General features: G+C 30.3%; 1 protein-coding gene across 1 annotated transcript in view; it reads left to right on the top strand.

The window, feature by feature from the left end:
• Positions 1 to 19563, top strand: part of LOC129975964 (glycerophosphocholine cholinephosphodiesterase ENPP6-like) — a 308125-nt gene that overhangs the window by 182768 nt on the left and 105794 nt on the right. Inside the window, exon 2 of the mRNA XM_056089272.1 lies at positions 10849 to 11036. Within this exon, the coding sequence (XP_055945247.1) occupies positions 10849 to 11036 (188 nt within the window). The remainder of the gene's footprint in view (positions 1 to 10848; positions 11037 to 19563) is intronic.

Raw genomic sequence — 19563 nt, forward strand, 5'->3', positions numbered from 1 at the left:
TAAATTATTCAAACTCGACATATGATCTTGTCTTAGATTTTTAGATATCATTCAAATCTTGAAACAAAGTTCTCTAGAGAAATGTATCGCCATTTATTCTGATCACAAGACCATAAAGCTTTTGAGATGTCCATGCTGGGACTGATTAAGTCTATAATATTCATGAGATGCCCGTGGATTCTGCTTTAAGATTATATTGTTTGTAACACACATAAACATATATAGTTTATAGGTTTATTTAAACCTATAAACTATATTTGTAACACACATATAGTTTATAGATTTGTAAAAATGTAATTTAGCGCCTGTAATGACAATGGGCTAATGTACTATAGATTATTTGTTGATAGAATAGCCATGCCTGATTAAATTACAATGCTTGTTGTATTATGTGTTGCATGCATAATGTAAAAATCGTTGAAAACTCTCTATGAAGAAATAGAAAAAAAATTATTTTATTTTGCACCAATTTTTGTCATTATTGTAATAATCACGATATTCAATACATTTCTATGCATGTATTATCAATACTATATAAATGAAGAAAAAAAATTAAGTAATCTCAAATGTTAATCAATCTTTTTAAAATCTAAGTAGTAATTTTATCTTAAGTTTAATGTAACTTAATATATAGTATGCGCATAAATGAATATCCCGAATTTGAATGCTGTTAAAAGAAAGCAAACCTTGTTATTTATCAGAAATGATAACTGAAATTTTAAAATACAAATAATCATAAGTATTCAAACTGAGGCCCTTTAGATATAAAAGCTATATCGAAACATTATCATCATCCCACTAATTCTTCAATATTATTTAATGTGACGCTTTGAAAGTCAATAGATATGTATTTTTTAAGTTTTTCAACGCCAGTTGATGATGGTGGTGTTTGATATAGCCCGAAAAAAAATATATCGACTATCTCCATACATATCAGCTTTCTTTTAACACTTCCTATCAGGCATGTAGGAAAAAGTATGGGATAAAATATCCTATAGTCTCAATATCGTTCGTATTTCTGAAGATGTGAACATTGAACACTTAAAACATGTAATTCGAACTTTCAAATGATATTTTTGATTTCCGATGAACCACAGTATAGTTTTATTTTTTCTTTTCTTTTGTTAACCCCGCAACTTTGAGATATTCCCTTATTAATACTTTATACAATTATTGATCTTCACCTACATTTCCCTTATTCATAATAAATGGCAATACTAAACATTGCCTTACTTCCTTATTAATACCATAAGAAATGGATTGAAATAAAGGTAATGATAAAACTTCTGGAAAACTTTTTCAAAGCTGAAAGCTGAATTTGTTATTCTGTGATCATTAAAAATGTAATAGAAGCTCCTGTGATTCCCCTTATTTCAAAACTTTTCCTATTAATCTGTTTTATAGCATATTCACTAAGAGATTCTCCTAATAATTGATGCATTCTTCATAAATAATATCTTCGTATTACTTTGATAATTGCATCGATTATTATTAAGTTTATTCTATTTTTGTATTTTACTTTTAAAACTCACTTAATTTTGTCCATTAATGTCTCATAGACTTCATATGTGAAACAGGATATTTGGTGTAGAAGTGTTTCGGGAATTTCTCTTCTTTTCATGTTAATTGAATTATTTGTTTACAAAATGTAAACACCCATCTTGAGATAACCTCGACATATTATCTACGATAACTCTACAGTGGAATAATCTTCAGAGCTTTCGTGACAAAAGGACACAAACTTGGCAACCTTAGCGATGAATTTGAAGACTTTGGTGGCTAAATGAAAATTTTGGGGATACATAGATTAGAAGCGAAAATAGTATAATTACCAAGAATATTTGATGCCCTATCAAGGATATAGTAAAAAGTGGAACATATAGATGAAAGGAAGTAAATCAGTTGAATTGAGCTCCACTGAGTAGTTAAGCGAAGTCTTCCCTTGGGGTGCTGACAACCTTCAATTATCAGAGCACTTTGGGTTATTTAATAGTTGTATACTACTGTTTACTACAACTGTTGTTTCTGTGTATACTTCGGTTTTGTTTTGATATTGTGTATTCGGCTTTCGTATAGAATAAATAGACATTCTTCTTTACTTAGGTTGTTGGACTTTTTCTCTATAAAATTCATTGAGGATTTTTCTGTAACAATATATTTAAAGTTCCATATCATTTGTGCATCGCTTCTCTCTGAATTATTTTCTATGAAAATTATTCAAGTAAAATTAATTGTTCGAGTAAAATTATTAGAAATAAAATTTTTAAACGGTTTTTCTTTAATGATAAACTATTAAAATTAATTCCAAAAAGAATTACGTAAAAGAATTTCATCACGTGTATTTTCCATTTATGTTTATGGTTAAAGTAATTAAAATGAATTGGTTTTCACGCATGCACTTCTAAGGTGTGTCAAAAAGAAGTAATATTTTAATTGAGCTAGTTACACATTTTCAAACTTCAGTTGGCTCTTGTTTATTATAATCATTAAAGAATTACAACATTATTCTTTTTCTAAATTTATAGAGCAATCATTCAGTTGTGCAACTTTAAGGAAACCAAAATTTAATTATATTAATTAATGAACCAATAATTATTTTCTGAAAATTTTGAAAGAACTTATTAACGTAGAGAATACTTAAATATGTACAATTTCTAAATTCTGGAACAGGAAGATTGGGAAAAATCAATGCATATATGTGCGTATGAGTAGGGGTGGGTGGGGTGTAAACGTATTTTAGTAGATAGTAGCAGAAAAGAAAAAAACTTTTGAAATTTTAACTAATTTTAACTTTTGAAATTTTAACTTTTAATTTATTTCACCACGGAAGTCATAACTTATACAAAAAAGCGACAATAAACTGATGTCTGTTTGCATCGTAATATAATAGTGAAGTGCCAGAAATTTTCCTCTTCAGTGAATTTACTATGTGATTTTGATAGGGTTTCTTTGAAACATGTTACTTAGGAAAGGGAATCTAGGAATCCTTAAAAGAATGTTATAAACATTAAGGATTTTTATCCTTAAGGATTAGGTATTTTAGGATTATCATATCTTATTAGGGATTAGGATTTATCCTTTAGGATTAGGGATTTTTATCCTTTGATTTGGAGTGTGAGAAAATCTTAAAATCATCAGTTTTCTAAAGCGTGTGTTAAAACAAATTAAATGGAAAATGGAAATTGAATCAGAAAATATGAGAACATTTTAGAATAAAATTAACATAAACTAAATTAAGAACTTAATTAATATTTTCTCTGCCTCTCTCTCTCTCTCTGTATATATATATATATATATATATATATATATATGTGTGTGTGTGTGTGTATATATATATATATACTAATTTAGTAAAATGTTCTCAGAATTTTTTAATGTTTTTCAATATTATTTGAATGATTTTTAATAGATTTCTTTGTTGCATAGAAATTCAAACCATTTTCATTGTTATCAAATATTTAATAACTTGTCCTCCAATTGTTAAAAGCTAAAAAAGAAAAAGAGGAATTGTTTGTAAAGTAAATTGAAGCAGATGTCTTAAATTTTAAATATTTAAAAAGTATGATTCCATGGAACTAGACACTCTTAGAAAGGTTTATGTTCACATTAAACAAAATAATCGTGAAATATTAAACTAAAATAATTATTCCGATTTAATGCTAAAATTTTTTTGTTGAAGGAATAACGAAATTTAAGATATGCATAATAAATTTATTGAAATTAAAAAATCAGTATTTTTTTAATCAGTTAGTTAAAAAAAGAGTCATGATTTGAGATAAAAAAACAAATAATAACTTCTTATTTTTATTTTATTTTATTTTATTAATTCAACCGTGAAATTTCTTTGAAACTTTATGTATCTTATTCAAAATATTAATATGTAACTCCGATGGCTTTACCATAATCTCTACATTTTTTTAATTTATATATTTGGTAACTTAATACATGTTTTTTAAAAATAATCATAGAATAAACATCCCACGCATGGGATCGCTGAAATGCGAATCGAAGAGAGTAGTATAGCTCTATAAGTACACCTCCAATTCCAAAAGCCCCAGAGTCGATATAAAATGATTTATACATGAGCAGTAAAAACGCTCTCTATTCTGCAATTTTATGACTGAAATATCCTATCTGATATCCCATCCGAGCCTTCTGACTATGCACTTTAAACTATCGCATTCAAAACAGAGCAGAACATAACCGATGTTTTTAAAAATGCAAGAATGTGGCAAGGCCACCAATTTTAAGAGTTTAAAAGTTTTTGGTTTTTTTCAAAGAACATTTCGTTGGGATTCCTTGAATAGAAGAAAAAGTCAAAAATGTCAAAATGGAGATGAGGGGTATAAAAGGGGGGGGGGGAGGAATTTTCCCCTCTCTGTTTGATTTCGATGCAGAGTAGAAGTAGTGAGAAGTCAGAATGCGCCTGCACTTTGGTGTATGCATAATGCATATGTACTCTAACGAATTTTTTATTTCTGCATGATTTTCTTTTTCGTCACTGTCTTTTTTCGTTTGCTTAAGTTAGTTTTGAAAGTACCTCGAACTGTGACATCGAAAAGAGAAATTCTACTATATTTCTCTACTTTTAAGAAGAGTATCCATTAAATCCGTGCACAATTTCAAAACCTGTAACCTGTAACTTTGTAAGTATATGGGATAGGAATAGTCTGTAAAATGGAATAGAAAGCATGATGTATCTAGATATTTTTATCTTAACATATTTAGAAATTTAACACATATGCAATCTATTTTTTACAAAATTGATATTCGATTTATAGCTTCAATAAAAGAAAATACATAAATTTCATCTTTATGGAAACAAAATTTTTGCTTTGTATTTTTATGTTAAAGTAATTGTAATGTTAAGCTTATCCATAATAGGAAGAATTTTCTGAAAACCTAAGCTTAGCATTAGAAAAAATGAATTAATTGAGTATGTATTTTTTTTAAATCTTAAATCAAGATTTATTGTATGTGTCTCTAAAAATAATTATTTGAGAATCTAATTTAAATTTTAAAGAAAGAAACATTTTTTTTTCTCAAAATTGCTGTCTATTTGTGTTGTGTCTTCGATGGGCAAAAGTACGCTATGAAAATCTCCCCCCACTGAATATATTTGGATATAATGTTCTTGATTTTTGTATTTATGTTAAAAACTACTTTTAACATCGAGAGTGTATAAGATAGGAAGAATTTACAAGTGGAATCATTTTATGATTAGAATCATATTTTTTTAGCAATTAAAAGACTAGATGTATTGTGTGTATCATTAGAAATAATATTTTAGGTGATTTGAATCAAAAACAACTTATTTTTCAAATTTGTGATTAATTAATAACTTTAATAGAAAACAAAGTCATTTTCCTTTCTTGGATATAAAATTTTTGCGTTATACAATGTGTTTTTTTTTTAACTGACGGTACTCAGAGACCCCTGTAGCTTGAACTATCAGTCAAAAATCCACCATATTTTTTAAGGGGACTATTGACGACATGGAAAAAAGGAATCCGTGACAAAATATTTAGTCCCAAAAGTTGCCGATAAGGGAAAATGTGGCGTTTTTGATCTAAATTTTAAGTTTAACTGCACGATAAAATTTTAAAAAGCTACAGAAAACAGAAACAAATGCACAAAACAAATAAACAGAATTTTTTTCGCAAATGTGCTTTATTCGAAAAAAAAAAAAAAAAAAAAAAAAAAACTTCTGTAAATGGTTACAAATTAAAAAAAGAAAAAAAAACAGGATATTCTATTCAATTTCTTTTTTATTCTTTGTTCTTTGGTTTTTATTCAGTAGAATAGCTTTCCCGAGGAAGACTTCGGCTATTTTCAATATGACCTCCCTTTTCTTGGACTAAGCATTGCATTCTGTACACCGTATTCTCTACAGCTGAATGCAACATTTCAGGAGGTATGTCCATAACAATCCGTGTTATGATTTCCTTTAAAACTGATAAGTTCGAGACTCAACTAAAATAAACCTTCGATTTTAAATAACCCCACAGAAAAAGTCACGTGGGATTAGATTCGGGGAGCGAGGTGACCATGCAACACGAAAACAGCGGCTAAGGACTCTTTCTTCTGTAAAGTGATAGCGCAACAGTTGCTGCATGGATGTACCAATATGTGGTGGTGCTCCATCCTGCATAAGGACAATTTTATCCAAGCATTGTCTTTGCTGAAGTTGTGGGATAACAAAACTACTCAGCACATCATAATATCTTTGAGTGTTTACGGAAGAGGTCTGCGGTCCTTCTTGGGTAATAGTCTCAAAAAAGTATGGTCCGAAGATAAAATCTACTGTAAAACCACTCGAAACAGTTACTTCTTGAGAATGGATTTATATTTCTTGAAATGCATGGGTTTGTTCAGATGCCCAAATTCTAGAATTCTGAGCCTTAACAGTCCCATTTAAATAAAAATGGGCCTCATCACTCCAAAGAATTGTGCAAAGTCAAGCCTCGTCGACCTCCATCCTGGCAAGAAATGCCAAAGCAAAGGTTATTCGAAGATCATAATTTGCATGTTTTAATTCGTGCAAAAGGCTAATTTTATATGGATAAAATTGAAGAATTTTTCTTAAAACTTTCCATACTGTTGAAGCACGAACATCCAGTTGTCGGGCAACTCCTACCAGCAGTGCTCGTCTGATTTCTTTCAACGATTGCAGTCGCAACATCTGGGATTGTATCCTCCGATACCGGTTACCAGGCCGAGTTGCGAGAGAATCTGTTTTTTCAAATTTTTTAATTCTTGCTTTCACTGCATTAATTGAAAGAGGTCCTTTACCTAAATTGTTTCGACTTCTAAATTCGCGAAGAGCGGCCGCTGCTTTGAATTGATTAAAATGAAAGAGCTTCAGAAGTAATGCACGCTGTGCTAAAGTGAGACGCATTTTATAAATCAACTGGTACTTGAAATGATTTTCAATGCCTTGCTTCTTTTTTATAACTCAAAATACTGGCGCTGGTGTCGACTATGTAACTATTTTGCATTTTGCAATTTTACCCGGTGTTTTATGCAAACTTTTAGCTGTCTTAAAGTGTAAAGTACCACATTTCCCCCTATCGGCAACTTAGGGAGCTAAATATTTTTTGCGGATTCCTTTTTCCCATGTCGTCAATAGTCCCCGTACTAAATTTGATGGCTTTGAGGTTGATAGTTCAAGCTACAGAGGTCTCTAAGTACCGTCAGTTAAAAAAAAACATCTATATTTGGACGTTAAAAGCAACTGCACTTTTGAAAGATAATGTGCTAGGAAGAATTAGATACGTGCTTAGATGAAAGAAGTAGATTATGATTAGAATATTCATATTATCTACTTTTTAAAGCGCATAATTTCAATAACATGTAATAAAATTGACGCACCTTGTGAAGATAGAAAAAAATTTGAAAATTTATCATTGGATGGAATTGCATCAGCATCCAAGAAGATTTAAGCTGAACACTCATGAAGCACAGTACAAAAAAATAAAAAGTTCTGTAAAAGTAATGTGATATTAAAATATTTCTTTTTTTTTTTATTCCAAATTTGCGAAACTCCTTTCAAAATGCAGTTTTTATGCAAAATTTTTACATCACTTCACAATTCTCATATATAGCTCATACATTTTATAAATACCATTTCATGGAAGAATGTGTAATAAGCTGTCATTTTCAAACAATATGGCTACTAAGGTTGTCTGAATTTACACCATGCGATTTTTGTTTGTAAGATTTTTTGAAAGGCTGTTGTTTAAAAGACAAATGTCAGACGTAAGATGACCTGAAGGACACTTCATATTCGCTCAATTACGAAGAACAATTAAAGGTGTAGATTAGAAACACAGTTTTGAAAATGAAATGTTTCATTGAAAATAATGGGTAACGTTACATTTTGCATGCGTAATACTGTTTTCGATTATTTGTTATTGCAGAGATACATGTCTTCTGTATGTTTATTAATGCAAATTGTATTACATGACAGTCTCCTTTTTTCTGTATTGTATGAAGATATAGTTCAAGCTTTCGATTTTTCTGAATTAACCAAATTTAAACCTTCCAATAAGGAAAAACATTTTCTTTGATTTACTTAATTATGAATCAGGAAATATCATTTTAAATATTAGAGCAGCGCCATCTATTGATGAACTTTTTAACTATTTTTCCGATTTTTACAGAGCACATCATTAGTATTACATATTAGAAAAATCATGTTTGTTTATGAGTCATAGAATCAAAAGCTTTCAGAACTGAAGTTAATTAATTCAATAATACATAATAAAACTGATGTTTCCAACTCGGTCTACACATTTTGATGAATACCAATAATAATGATAATAGTACGTATATTTCCAGAAACAAACCTAATAAAGTACGCCTGCCATTAAGTGACTTAAGTGTTTATTTTGATTTACTTAACATCGAAACTAGAAACATAACATTAAATATTTATACAGCGCCATCTGTTAATAAGAACTGTAAATACTTTTTTATAGCGCATCATTCATATTGCATCTTAGTGAAATCATATTTCGTTATGAGGCATAAACTAAAGCCTTCTGAACAGACTTGAATTATGTCAACCTTGTTTAACAAATCTGATATTTCCAGATGAATCTAGGCATTCTATAGAACATCATTAATAATGATAATAATTCTTATATTTCTAACAGCAAGCATAATAAAGCACACCTCCAATTCAATTTAAGTCACTAAACCTTTTTCTTGATTTACTTAACATCCAATCTGGAAACATTGTTTTTAAATATTCGTGCAGCGCCACTAGTTGATGAAAATTGTAATTATTTTTTTTTCGGTTTTTACAGTGAATCATTCGGGTTAATGAAATCATGTTCATTCTGAGTCATACAACCTAGAGCCTTCTGAACAGATTTTAATTATGTAAAACTTGTTTAATAAAAAAAGTGGGTTATTAATGTTAATATTTCCGACTCGGTGTACGCATTCTGCAGAACATCATTAATAATTATATAAATACTTATATTTTCAGCAACAAGTATAATAAAGTACACTTCTAATCCTAAACTCAATTTAAGTTATTTAAGTGTTTTCCTTGATTTACTTAACATCGAATTTGGAAACATGATCTTAAATATTGTCACAATACCACCTGTTTATGAAAACTTTAATTACTTTTTTTTCCCCGATTTTTACATTACATCATTCGTATTACAAGTTAGTGGAATCGTGATTCATTAGAGGCCGTGGTGGCCTGATGGTAAGGTCTCGGCTTGTGAGCCGTAGGGTTTCAGGTTCGGGACCCGGTTCCACCGAAGAACCGTCGTCTAAGGGGGTCTGTTTCACTTTAAATCCGTCATGCCAAGCGTCCTCCCCCTGGTGTGGCGTTTAGATGGGGGTGCCAGCTCAGAGGTCGTCCTCGTCATCTGACCGCGGTTCAAAATTACGAGGCCTGTTCCAAAATAGCCCCGGTGCTGCTTTACAGCGGGACGTTAATATAACTAAACTAAACTAAACGAGTTTCGTTATGAGGCGTAGAACCTAAAGCCTCTTGAATAGATTTTAATTATGTCAACCTTGTATAATAAAACTGATATTTCCAACTCGGCCCAAGCAAAACATCATTAATAATTATGAAAATGCGTATATTTTCAGCAGCAAGCATAATAAAGTACACCTTCAATCCTAAACTCAATTTAAGTTACTTAAGTGCTTTCTTTGATTTATTTAACATCAAATCTGGAAACATGATCTTAAATATTGGCACAGTGCAACCCGATGACGAAAACTGTAATTATTATATTTTTAGATTTTTACAGCGCAGCATTCGTATTGCATGCTTTATGAGCCGTAGAACCTAGAGCCTTCTGAAAAGACTTTAATTGTCTCAACCTTATATAATACAACTCATATTTCAAAATTAGTCTACGTATTCTGTAGAATATCATTAATAATGATAATAATACGTATATTTCCAGCAACAAACATAATAAAATAGATCTCTCATACAATTTATGTTACATAAAGATTTTCCTAGATTAACTTAATAACGAATCAAGAAACTTGATTTTTAAATATTGGTGCAGCGCTACTTGTTGATTGAAATTCTAACTAATTTTTCCTGTATTTTAGAATAATTTTTCTCGATTCTAGAAAAATTCTAACTAATTTTTCCCGACATCATTCGTATTACATGTTATTAAAATTATGTTTCTTTGTGAGCCATAGAACCTAAAGCTTCCTAAACATATTTTAATTGTGTCAACCATGTATAATAAAACTGACATTTCCAACTCTGCAGAGCATCATTAATAATCATAATTATAAGTATATTCCCAACAACAAGCATTATAAACTAAACTTCCCATACAATTTAAGTTACTTAAGTGTTTACCTTGACTTACTTAACATCAAATCTTAAAACATGATCTTAAATATTGGCTCAGTGCAACCTGTTGATGAATACTGTAATTATTTTTTTCGATTTTTACAGCGCATTATTCATATTAAATATTAATGAAATCATGTTTTGTCATGAGCCATAGAACCTACAACTTTCTGCATCGACGAATTCTAATTATGTCAACTTTGTTTAATGAACCTCATATTTCCAACTCGGTCTATGCATTCTGTAGAACATCATTAATCTTTACCTATTACATCATCATTCATGATGTAATAAGTATATTTCCAGAAACAAGCATAATAAAGTACATCTCCCATACAATTTAAGTTACTTAAGTGTTTCAATTTAAAAGTCTTGCAACTAGATTACCATCTCAGTATCCCAAGTAACTATTTTAAAAGGGTAATAAAATCTTCCTCAAGTGTACTTTCTCGTTATGGTCCTCCATTTCACAATAACTTTTCTTCCTCCTCTTCCAGGACTGTACGCAGAGAGCCATGGCTTTGTACAGAACATGATGTACGATTCTCATTTCGGCGACTTCTTCCTAATGGGCCCTAATGATACAGCTTCTGTCCCGCATTGGTGGGACAGTGCAGAGCCCTTGTGGATTACTGCGGAGAAGAAGGGGCTTCGCTCAGCGCTCTACTGGTGGGATGGATGTCAGGTAATAAGTTCTGTAAATTGCTCAATTTCTGACAAATGGCTTTTCTCGAAAGTTACTTAGAACGGCAGCTCTGTTGGTAATCAGTATAAATTTGATTTATCAAATCTGTTAAAAGAATAATAGTTGTTACTTGTTAGATAAAATTTAAGTTGGATGAATTAAATTAATTTGATTTGCGAGGTACATTAAATTACCGTTTTGGTAAATAAAACTAAATTTAATGCAAATTTATTTATTAATATTATTTAATTATTTATTAATAATAATTATTTATTAATATTTATTAATATTATTAATATTAATAAATTATTATCATCAAATGTGTGATAATTTAGTATCAATATTATTTTTTAAATAAAATCGTTATTTAATTTTATTAACCGAAATACTCAATTTAAAAATAAAAATAGGTGCCTGTAAAGCATTTAGTTTTAAGAGGGGAAAAGATGAAGCGAAATTAGAATTCTAAATGTTTATTTTAACAATCTAAATTATTTTTTATTTTAATCATATTTTTATTTATAATTGATATCCATTCGGTTCCATACGCACCACCAGGTGGAAAACCACTGATAAGAAAAGAAAATGTATTTTAATGAATGATTAAATGATAAGGAAACTGAAAATAATAAAATGTTAAATTCTTATCAATAATACACAAAAGAACAAATTTCATTTTCTGGTATATTGGGAAGTTAGTGAAACGTCAATTGCAAAACTCTGTCGTTACAATCGTGAAAGAAATCAAGTTAAATAAAATCTCATAAAAAGAGTGACAGTAAAGAATTTAGTTGTTTGAAAAAAATATGCAAATGCATAAAAAACGGATAAATATATATTTATGTTGTAATATACAATAAGCTTTCGTTTAACTCACCGTTATAAGGTAATGAAAAGACCATATAAGGTAATTAAGACCATTCTTCTTGCAGCGTGATAAATAATTTTCAGTCAATTGTAAAATAAGTTTAACATTATTATTTTTGGTTAAATAAAAAGAAAAAATGTCGATACTTACTGAATGTCTATTTTATAAGAATAATGCAACCGACAGTATAAGAGATTTAACAAATTTCTTGAAGAATATGAAATAATCTATTATAAAAGTAAAAAATAAATTATTTTCATATTGCAGTTCAATTGTAGTTGAATAAATTTGCTAAATATAATACATGCCCTCTATAATGCCATGTTCTGTTACACAGAATTCATTTTTTGAGCTCTTAGAGAAGCTAAGTTATTCGTGTTTAACAATGTTTGTGATGTCATATTTGTCCTTCAGATTATGTCATGTGTTTATTTATTATATTCTAATCATTAGCATAGATTCTATATAGCTTAATTATATTTATTTTAATTTTCTTGTCTATTATATATGTGTGCTCTTATAAAAGGAATTTTAAAGATTCTAAGCATGTACAAAATTATTTTTTTTAAAAATTGGAATAACAAATTTGAAATAAAATTATTGTGTCGCAAATATTTCTTGCGAAATTACTCCTTTACAGTACAATCATAACCGAAACTGTCCACGACACTTTTTTTCCCTTTCGCTAATTGCAGGGGTAAATTATAAAGCAAACTATTATTATATTAACGTAATACTATATAAAATATATTTTTTAAAAATTAAAGCACATTCCAGCTAAATAAATGCTGCTTTAAACAATATAAATCTACATTATTCTTCAATATTATAAAAATAAATAATGCTTAAAACAGAATAATTTGAATTGTTTTGTGATAAAATTTAACAATGACAGCTTCACTTAAATGCTAATTATTGTTCACAATAACCATCTACTTTTAAAGAGTGAAATCGATATAATCATATCACTGTTATCTTGTGCATTTCTACGCATGAACTTCAGCTGCTATGTGTTATTTTGAGCGTTACTGAAAACTTATTTATATTGAAAAAAATTCAAATGGGTGCACTGGAATATGTTACAATATTTACATTCCTTTGGTGCTATTACAGAGTCTTTTGGTTGTATGATTGGTTTGCATGTATATATATTTTTCCCATTTATCATAATTTTAAAAAAAATTCTGTTGAAAGAACTAAATAAAACTCATAGTGGATGTCAAACAGCAACAAGTTACGAAATTGATGCATCTACTTCGATGGATGACACTATGCAACAATTTAATGAGAACGATATTGATTCGGATTCAACCATAGATGAAGCGGCAAATATGCCAAAAACCCCTGTCACTGCATTTACCCTGAATCCCTTCATAAACCCGTTCTATGAGCATCTAACATATGAGGATCCTCTTGTCGATATTGAAGACGTTGAACCAGATTGGAAATCCGCTTGTGCAGTGTGGGTTTTCAAACACCAGGCATTTTTCAACTTAAACTAATTACAGCCGTGAAAATGCCAGTGATACTTCTGCAATAGCGACCAAGCAAAAGGAATAATTTCAAATCTCAAGCCTATTCTGGTTCAGATTCAAAACACATTTTTCACCATTTACTAATGCTATCGATAAGAAGATCATTCAAACTTTCTAAAAGAACTGCCAAATGAATATAATCATCATTTGAAATTCTCTTCGGCAAAATTCACCAATATTTCCTGAAGCTATAAAAGCTGTAACAACTATAGAAAACATCTTTGAATTTAACTGCAATAGCAACCTGCCTATCTTATCATTAGAAATCCCCAGCTTGTTCAAGCCACCAATTTTGCTGCCCAAACCAATCCTCCAAATACTGAGCAGGAGAAAGAATTGCTCAAACGCCAAAAGAAATGAAGTTGTGTACTTCCAACTTGTATACAGTGTACATAGTTTTTTGTATATATTTTGTATTTTTTTTTTATTTATATATATTCACACTGCGGAACTTTTTTATTGCTTTGTATATACCTGTGCTTATTTTCCTGATGATGGACTTTTTTGTACCCGAATTTGACTTTTTGACCGCATGCGGTTATCCGAATTGTGACTTTACAATATTTCTTGAAGGAATTACATTCATGGACTTAAGAAGAGACGTTGTTTGAAGACCTAGACAGCTGAAATGCGACAACTGCATCGAACATCTTGATCAGAACATTTTTACTGCTTTACATCAGAACAGTTTGCTGTACTTCTGTGACAAATGGAATTCTCTAAAATGTTACAATTATATCAGTCATCTTGATCCGGACTTCGTTGCTTAGTAACATCTGACTTTGGTCACTTTCAATAGGCGCATTCAATAGTATCTAATTAATTGTAATCTCGTTTTAAATCCATCAACCCTCAAAATAAAATAGTCTCAACCCAAAATAGTGTCTTATTTTGTATTAATTTTCTTCTGTTGTTTTATAAGTAAGCAAATCACTATTTCATTGTAGTATTAGTGCCATTCTTAAAAAGATATAGATTATAATGAACTTATTAAATGTTTTTAGAATTACAATAAGCAATATTCATATTTAACATTTAATTCCAAGTTCTTATTTAAAACAGTGTTCAAGAAGCGGCTTACTTTGCGTTTAATAAAAGCTTAAGCAATTCGTAATTCACGTTCAAAATCATAACATACAATGCAAATGTTTTCAAAAAGTTGTAATGTAATTTCTCAAATTAAAATAAATAAATATTATAAATTCCAGGAAATGTTTTTTTTTTAAATTTTTTTAGGCACATATTTAATCGTATATAATTAATTCTAATATTTTATTCAGATATTTCGAAAAAAAATTTGACAAAATTTCTCTTTGAAACAAAGTTTATATAAATTGCCATACTAAGCAGAGAAAAATGCATTTTTGACTTATTAGTTGATTACATGAAGTCATTGTATCTAGAAAAATATCTCAGTTTATTCTGATACTGTAAATTTTTTCAATGTTTTCCACTTTATTTTGATTAATTAAATTTAAAACATTAATTTAAGCAAAAGTGAATTGACTCTAATTTGTAAAAATTTTTAAGCAAATCCATTTAATAAATTTTTTTTAAAAAAATTCATTCAAAAACTTCTTTTAGAAACTCATTCTGTCCTATTTTCCCATTTTTTTATTAAATAGCAGCATTTTTTTTCTTTAATTTCATCTATTTTTTTAACATTATATCTATTCCTTATAAAACTCAGTATCAGTTGTAGACGATGGTAAGTATCAAAATTTGCTAATAAAGATTAATTTATTATTAAGTTCTGAAAATTTCAACAAACTATATAAAATTTAATTTTCTGACATATAGAAAGATGAAAAGAAATTGAATCACAAAATTATCTGCGAAAAATTATGAAATGATTTAAGTCGAAAGAAAATTGATAAATAAAATATATATACACTTTCTGGAAAGCATTTATGAATTTGTAAAAAATGCAAATATATTAATTAGAGAAATTTTTATTTCTTTTATTTTGCGTCGAGTGCTTTTGTATAACATGTCTTCATGTAAGGTGCAACTGCATGGCAGAACGAAAAAAGTCAGGGCCAGTTTTGATATTGTCACGCAGGTTCTTTAGTGTGGAACTCAAGGATACACACACAAGAAGTAGAGCTGAACCAATTTATTTATTGAACTCTGAACTGAGAACACAGTGACTGACAAATCTTCTGCTTTTATACAAGCAGGGAAAGTTGCAGAATACTTTTCTGGAGACAGTAAGACAAGTCCAGAACACTTGTCTGGTAAACTAAAGAAATGCCCAGAATCTTCTGAAACATAAATTAAGGGAAAGATAAAATCAAGAAAGTAATTATTTACACAAATCGCATTGTCGCTAGCGGGATTAGAACTTACGATCTTTTGCTTATGAGATCAGCGCTATGACCATGTGGTGGTAACATTATAAGCCAGATAACAACTTCCGGAGAAGAGAGTACTCTTTTGTCTAGTGGTTATGTTACTCGGCTATGAACCCTAACGTTGCGAGTTCGTACCGCAACCCGCACATTGGTGACCCTGGTTCTGAACAACCTCATCCTTCATTCTGCTGTCGTGGCTCCATCTACCGGCAGCAACCACTCACACACACTCGTCGTCGCCCGCCATAACACTTGGCGCGATAACAACTTTCGTCGCTCGCCATAACGCTTGGCGCGATAATCACGTTCGTCGCTCGCCATAACTGGCGCTATAAACTCTACCGACTCACTGGTGGGGGACTATTGTGGTGGTAACATTATAAGCCAGATAACAACTTCCGGAGAAGAGAGTACTCTTTTGTCTAGTGGTTATGTTACTCGGCTATGAACCCTAACGTTGCGAGTTCGTACCGCAACCCGCACAACCATTCTGCCATGAAGAGACCACTATCTCTTTTCAATGCGGTAATATAACCTTATTCAAAAATCTCTACACCCAATAGGATGAATTTAGCATTATATTTTTTTAAAAAAATGAAAATCTCTACTCTTCTACACTAACTATTATCTATATCTATACTAGCAATCTCAAACAATGGTTCGCAGACCAACTAGGCAAGAGCAGTTCAGGTTTTAACATTTGTTTTAGATTCTATTTTTTTAATAACATACAGGAATCAAAGGATGGCAAATCTTCTTCAAGAAGGCTAGAAAGAGATAATGGCAGGAATAGCAGATGAAAATATCTCATTCAACTATTATGGTACCAAATTCCAAAATCGTCATTTAAGACAACATCATTTATAGTTTACAGAAGAATATTGTCAACATTATCCAACAACTATCAAATTTACTCTCAATCATTTCATGAGATTCCTAAACATGATTTGTTCCTATGTAATTTTTGAATTTGAGGTTATTCGTTTTGGAAAATGAGCTTAAAGATTAGCTGAATTTTAGAATGCTACTAGAAAAAGAAATTGTAAATATTTATTCTCTTGAGAGTGTGCGGATTGGAATGCGCGAGGTTAGAACCTGCGATCTTGTGGTTCGCAGCCCAGTCACATGACCACAAAACAAAAGCAATTGCTCGGGTAGAGTAGCTGTTAACTAGCTTATAAGCTTTCACCACAGACTCTCCCTCCAGTGAGTCGGAGGTGAGACGAACGATATGGCTGTTGAGTGGTGATGTATTATTTATTAGCTGTTGAGAAGAAAGCCTAAGAAACCGTTTTCAGTCGCAAGTAATAATAGTGATAATCATATTTTAATTTATCTAGCTCATTATAATCTTATCTGGATCCTGTGTCATTAAAACCAATAAGCCAAATCATCAAGTTTTTTTTTTCCTAACCAAAATGGATATTATGTTTATGGCAAAAGTAAATAACTGCTGTTTTTCATTTATTTTAAATAGAATCTTCAATGTTAAACTGCTTTTGTAGGTCATGAACTGCATTTTAAAGTTGTCGTTCAATAAAATTCATTCTGATTTCTGAATCAGAAATATACAAATTATCAACTTAAGTGTGCGTTTTCCAGAATTATGGCATCTGGTTTACACGCTGTTTATTATTAAATTAAAAATTGTTGCATATAATACACTCTTCTTCTCTGGAAAATAAATTTCCAACGATTACAAACTCATTTTAAATTGAAATTTCCGAAATATTAAAAAGTTCTGTGAAGTCCTGGAATGCTGCAAGATTCACTCTAAAATTAAAATCATAAAAATTCTCAAGAATGTATGATTAATGTATTGGATTTCATGTATCTACTTGATTGTAACACAACTTTAGACGGTAAATTGGAATCTTGAATGCAAAACAATTTTTGAAAACATTAGAAATTTGAACTATGATTGTAGTTTTGATCACAACACAATTTTCGGCTGTAATTCTGAAATTGACTTCAGTTAGATTAAACAGGTTATTAACATCGATCAGCGCACGTTACAGGCCGTGGTAGCCTGGTAGCAAGGTCTAGGCTGAGAAGCCGGAGGGTTTCAGGCTCGAGACCCGATGCCACCGAACCGTCGTGTAAGCTGGTCTGGTGTCTACTAAATCTGTTGAGAAGAAACGTCCTCTCGCAGGTGTGAGGTGGAAGTTTGGAGTGGATATACCAGCTGAAGTTCCATCCTCGTCATCTGACCATAGTTCGAGATTACAATGTCCATCTCAAAGTATCCCTAGTGTTGCTTCAAAACGGGACTTTAATATAAATAAATTATTCTAAACTAAGCACACGTTACATTGAATATCATTAATGTGTGCAACTGCTAATTAATATGAATTTAATACCCTTTCCAGTTGAAATTTGGAAAAGAAAGTTTTCTTTTTTTAACAATAGGAATGAAAAATCGTTCTTGTCGTTGGAAAATACTATGAACAATTTAACTGGGTATTTGAAACAAACATGCCATCAAGGTTTTGGGTTTATTATGATGCCTCTTAGCGGCTGCAATATTTTAAAAGACTGTAAAATTGATTATAAATTGAAAATTCTCGAACATTAACTATGATAAAACTTAATAGTTTCTTGCATGCTCTTCCCATTTAAATATTAATTTACTACTACTATTATTATATGTCAGGAAAATAAATAATACATTCTGTAATTCTGTAATACATTTTAAGAACATTCTTTGTAAAAGTAAAGAACTATAGAAGGATTTTTCTTTTGAATCTCATATTTTGGTGTAGCTCCATATCTAACAAAAGCAAGGAAAAGGGCAGTGACAAAAAAAAAAAAAAAAAAAAAAAAAAAATTACACAAAAATATGAAAAAAGTCGTTTAAGTGCATTTGCATTATGCCTAGTCCAAAGTCCAAATACATTCCGACTTTTCAGTACTTCTACTCAGCATTGAAATCAAACAGAGAGGAAAAATTCCTCCTCCCCTTTTATATCCCTCATCTCCATTTTGATACTTTTCGCTTTTTTCCTGTTTTAGAAGTTCTTACAAAATATCGAAAAACCCAAATCTTTTCGACTCTTTTTTTCCCTCTTAAAATTGTGGGCATTGCCACAATATTATATTCGTTAAAACAATAATTGTATCTTGCTGTGTTTTCTATGCAATTACTTTAAGTGCGAAGTCAGAAAGCTCGGAGGTTATATCAAATTTAAAATTACGGTTAAAAAACAACAGATTAGATGGCGTTTTTATTTCTCGTGTAAAAACCATTTTATATTCTCTGGTGCTGTTGAAAAAGGAATTGAAATCAGTTATATTTATTAAATTGTATATATTCCATTTCGCGTTCCATCGATTTTATTTTTTTTGGTTTGCTGTTTTATGGCACAAGAACCAATATGAAGGTTATACTGCGCCAAACAAGTTTATTTCTAATTAAAAGTTAAATAAAATCAGTTTCTATAAAAGTGATTTAAAAAAAAATAAACATTGGTAAAACGATGATAAATTACAAAAAGTCAAAACGAAGCCAAGATGGTAAGTTCAAATTAAGGAATAAAAACCTATAGATTTTAAAAAGACAAAAAGGTTCTCATGTGGATCTCTACCAAGCAACAAGGGCAAAGTCACCGCTGTTGTTTTGAAGTAAAATAAGCGCTGCGCATTAAAATAAGAGCATTCAACAAGGATATGATAAACTGTTATTTCACAGTCACAATGTGGGCATGTTGGCAATTGTTCATTTAATAACAGATGTCTATGTGTAAATCTAGTGTGACCGATTCTCAGACGAG

This window comes from Argiope bruennichi, chromosome 7 (assembly GCF_947563725.1).
Source record: "Argiope bruennichi chromosome 7, qqArgBrue1.1, whole genome shotgun sequence".
In the NCBI taxonomy this organism is placed as follows: Eukaryota; Metazoa; Arthropoda; class Arachnida; order Araneae; family Araneidae; genus Argiope; species Argiope bruennichi.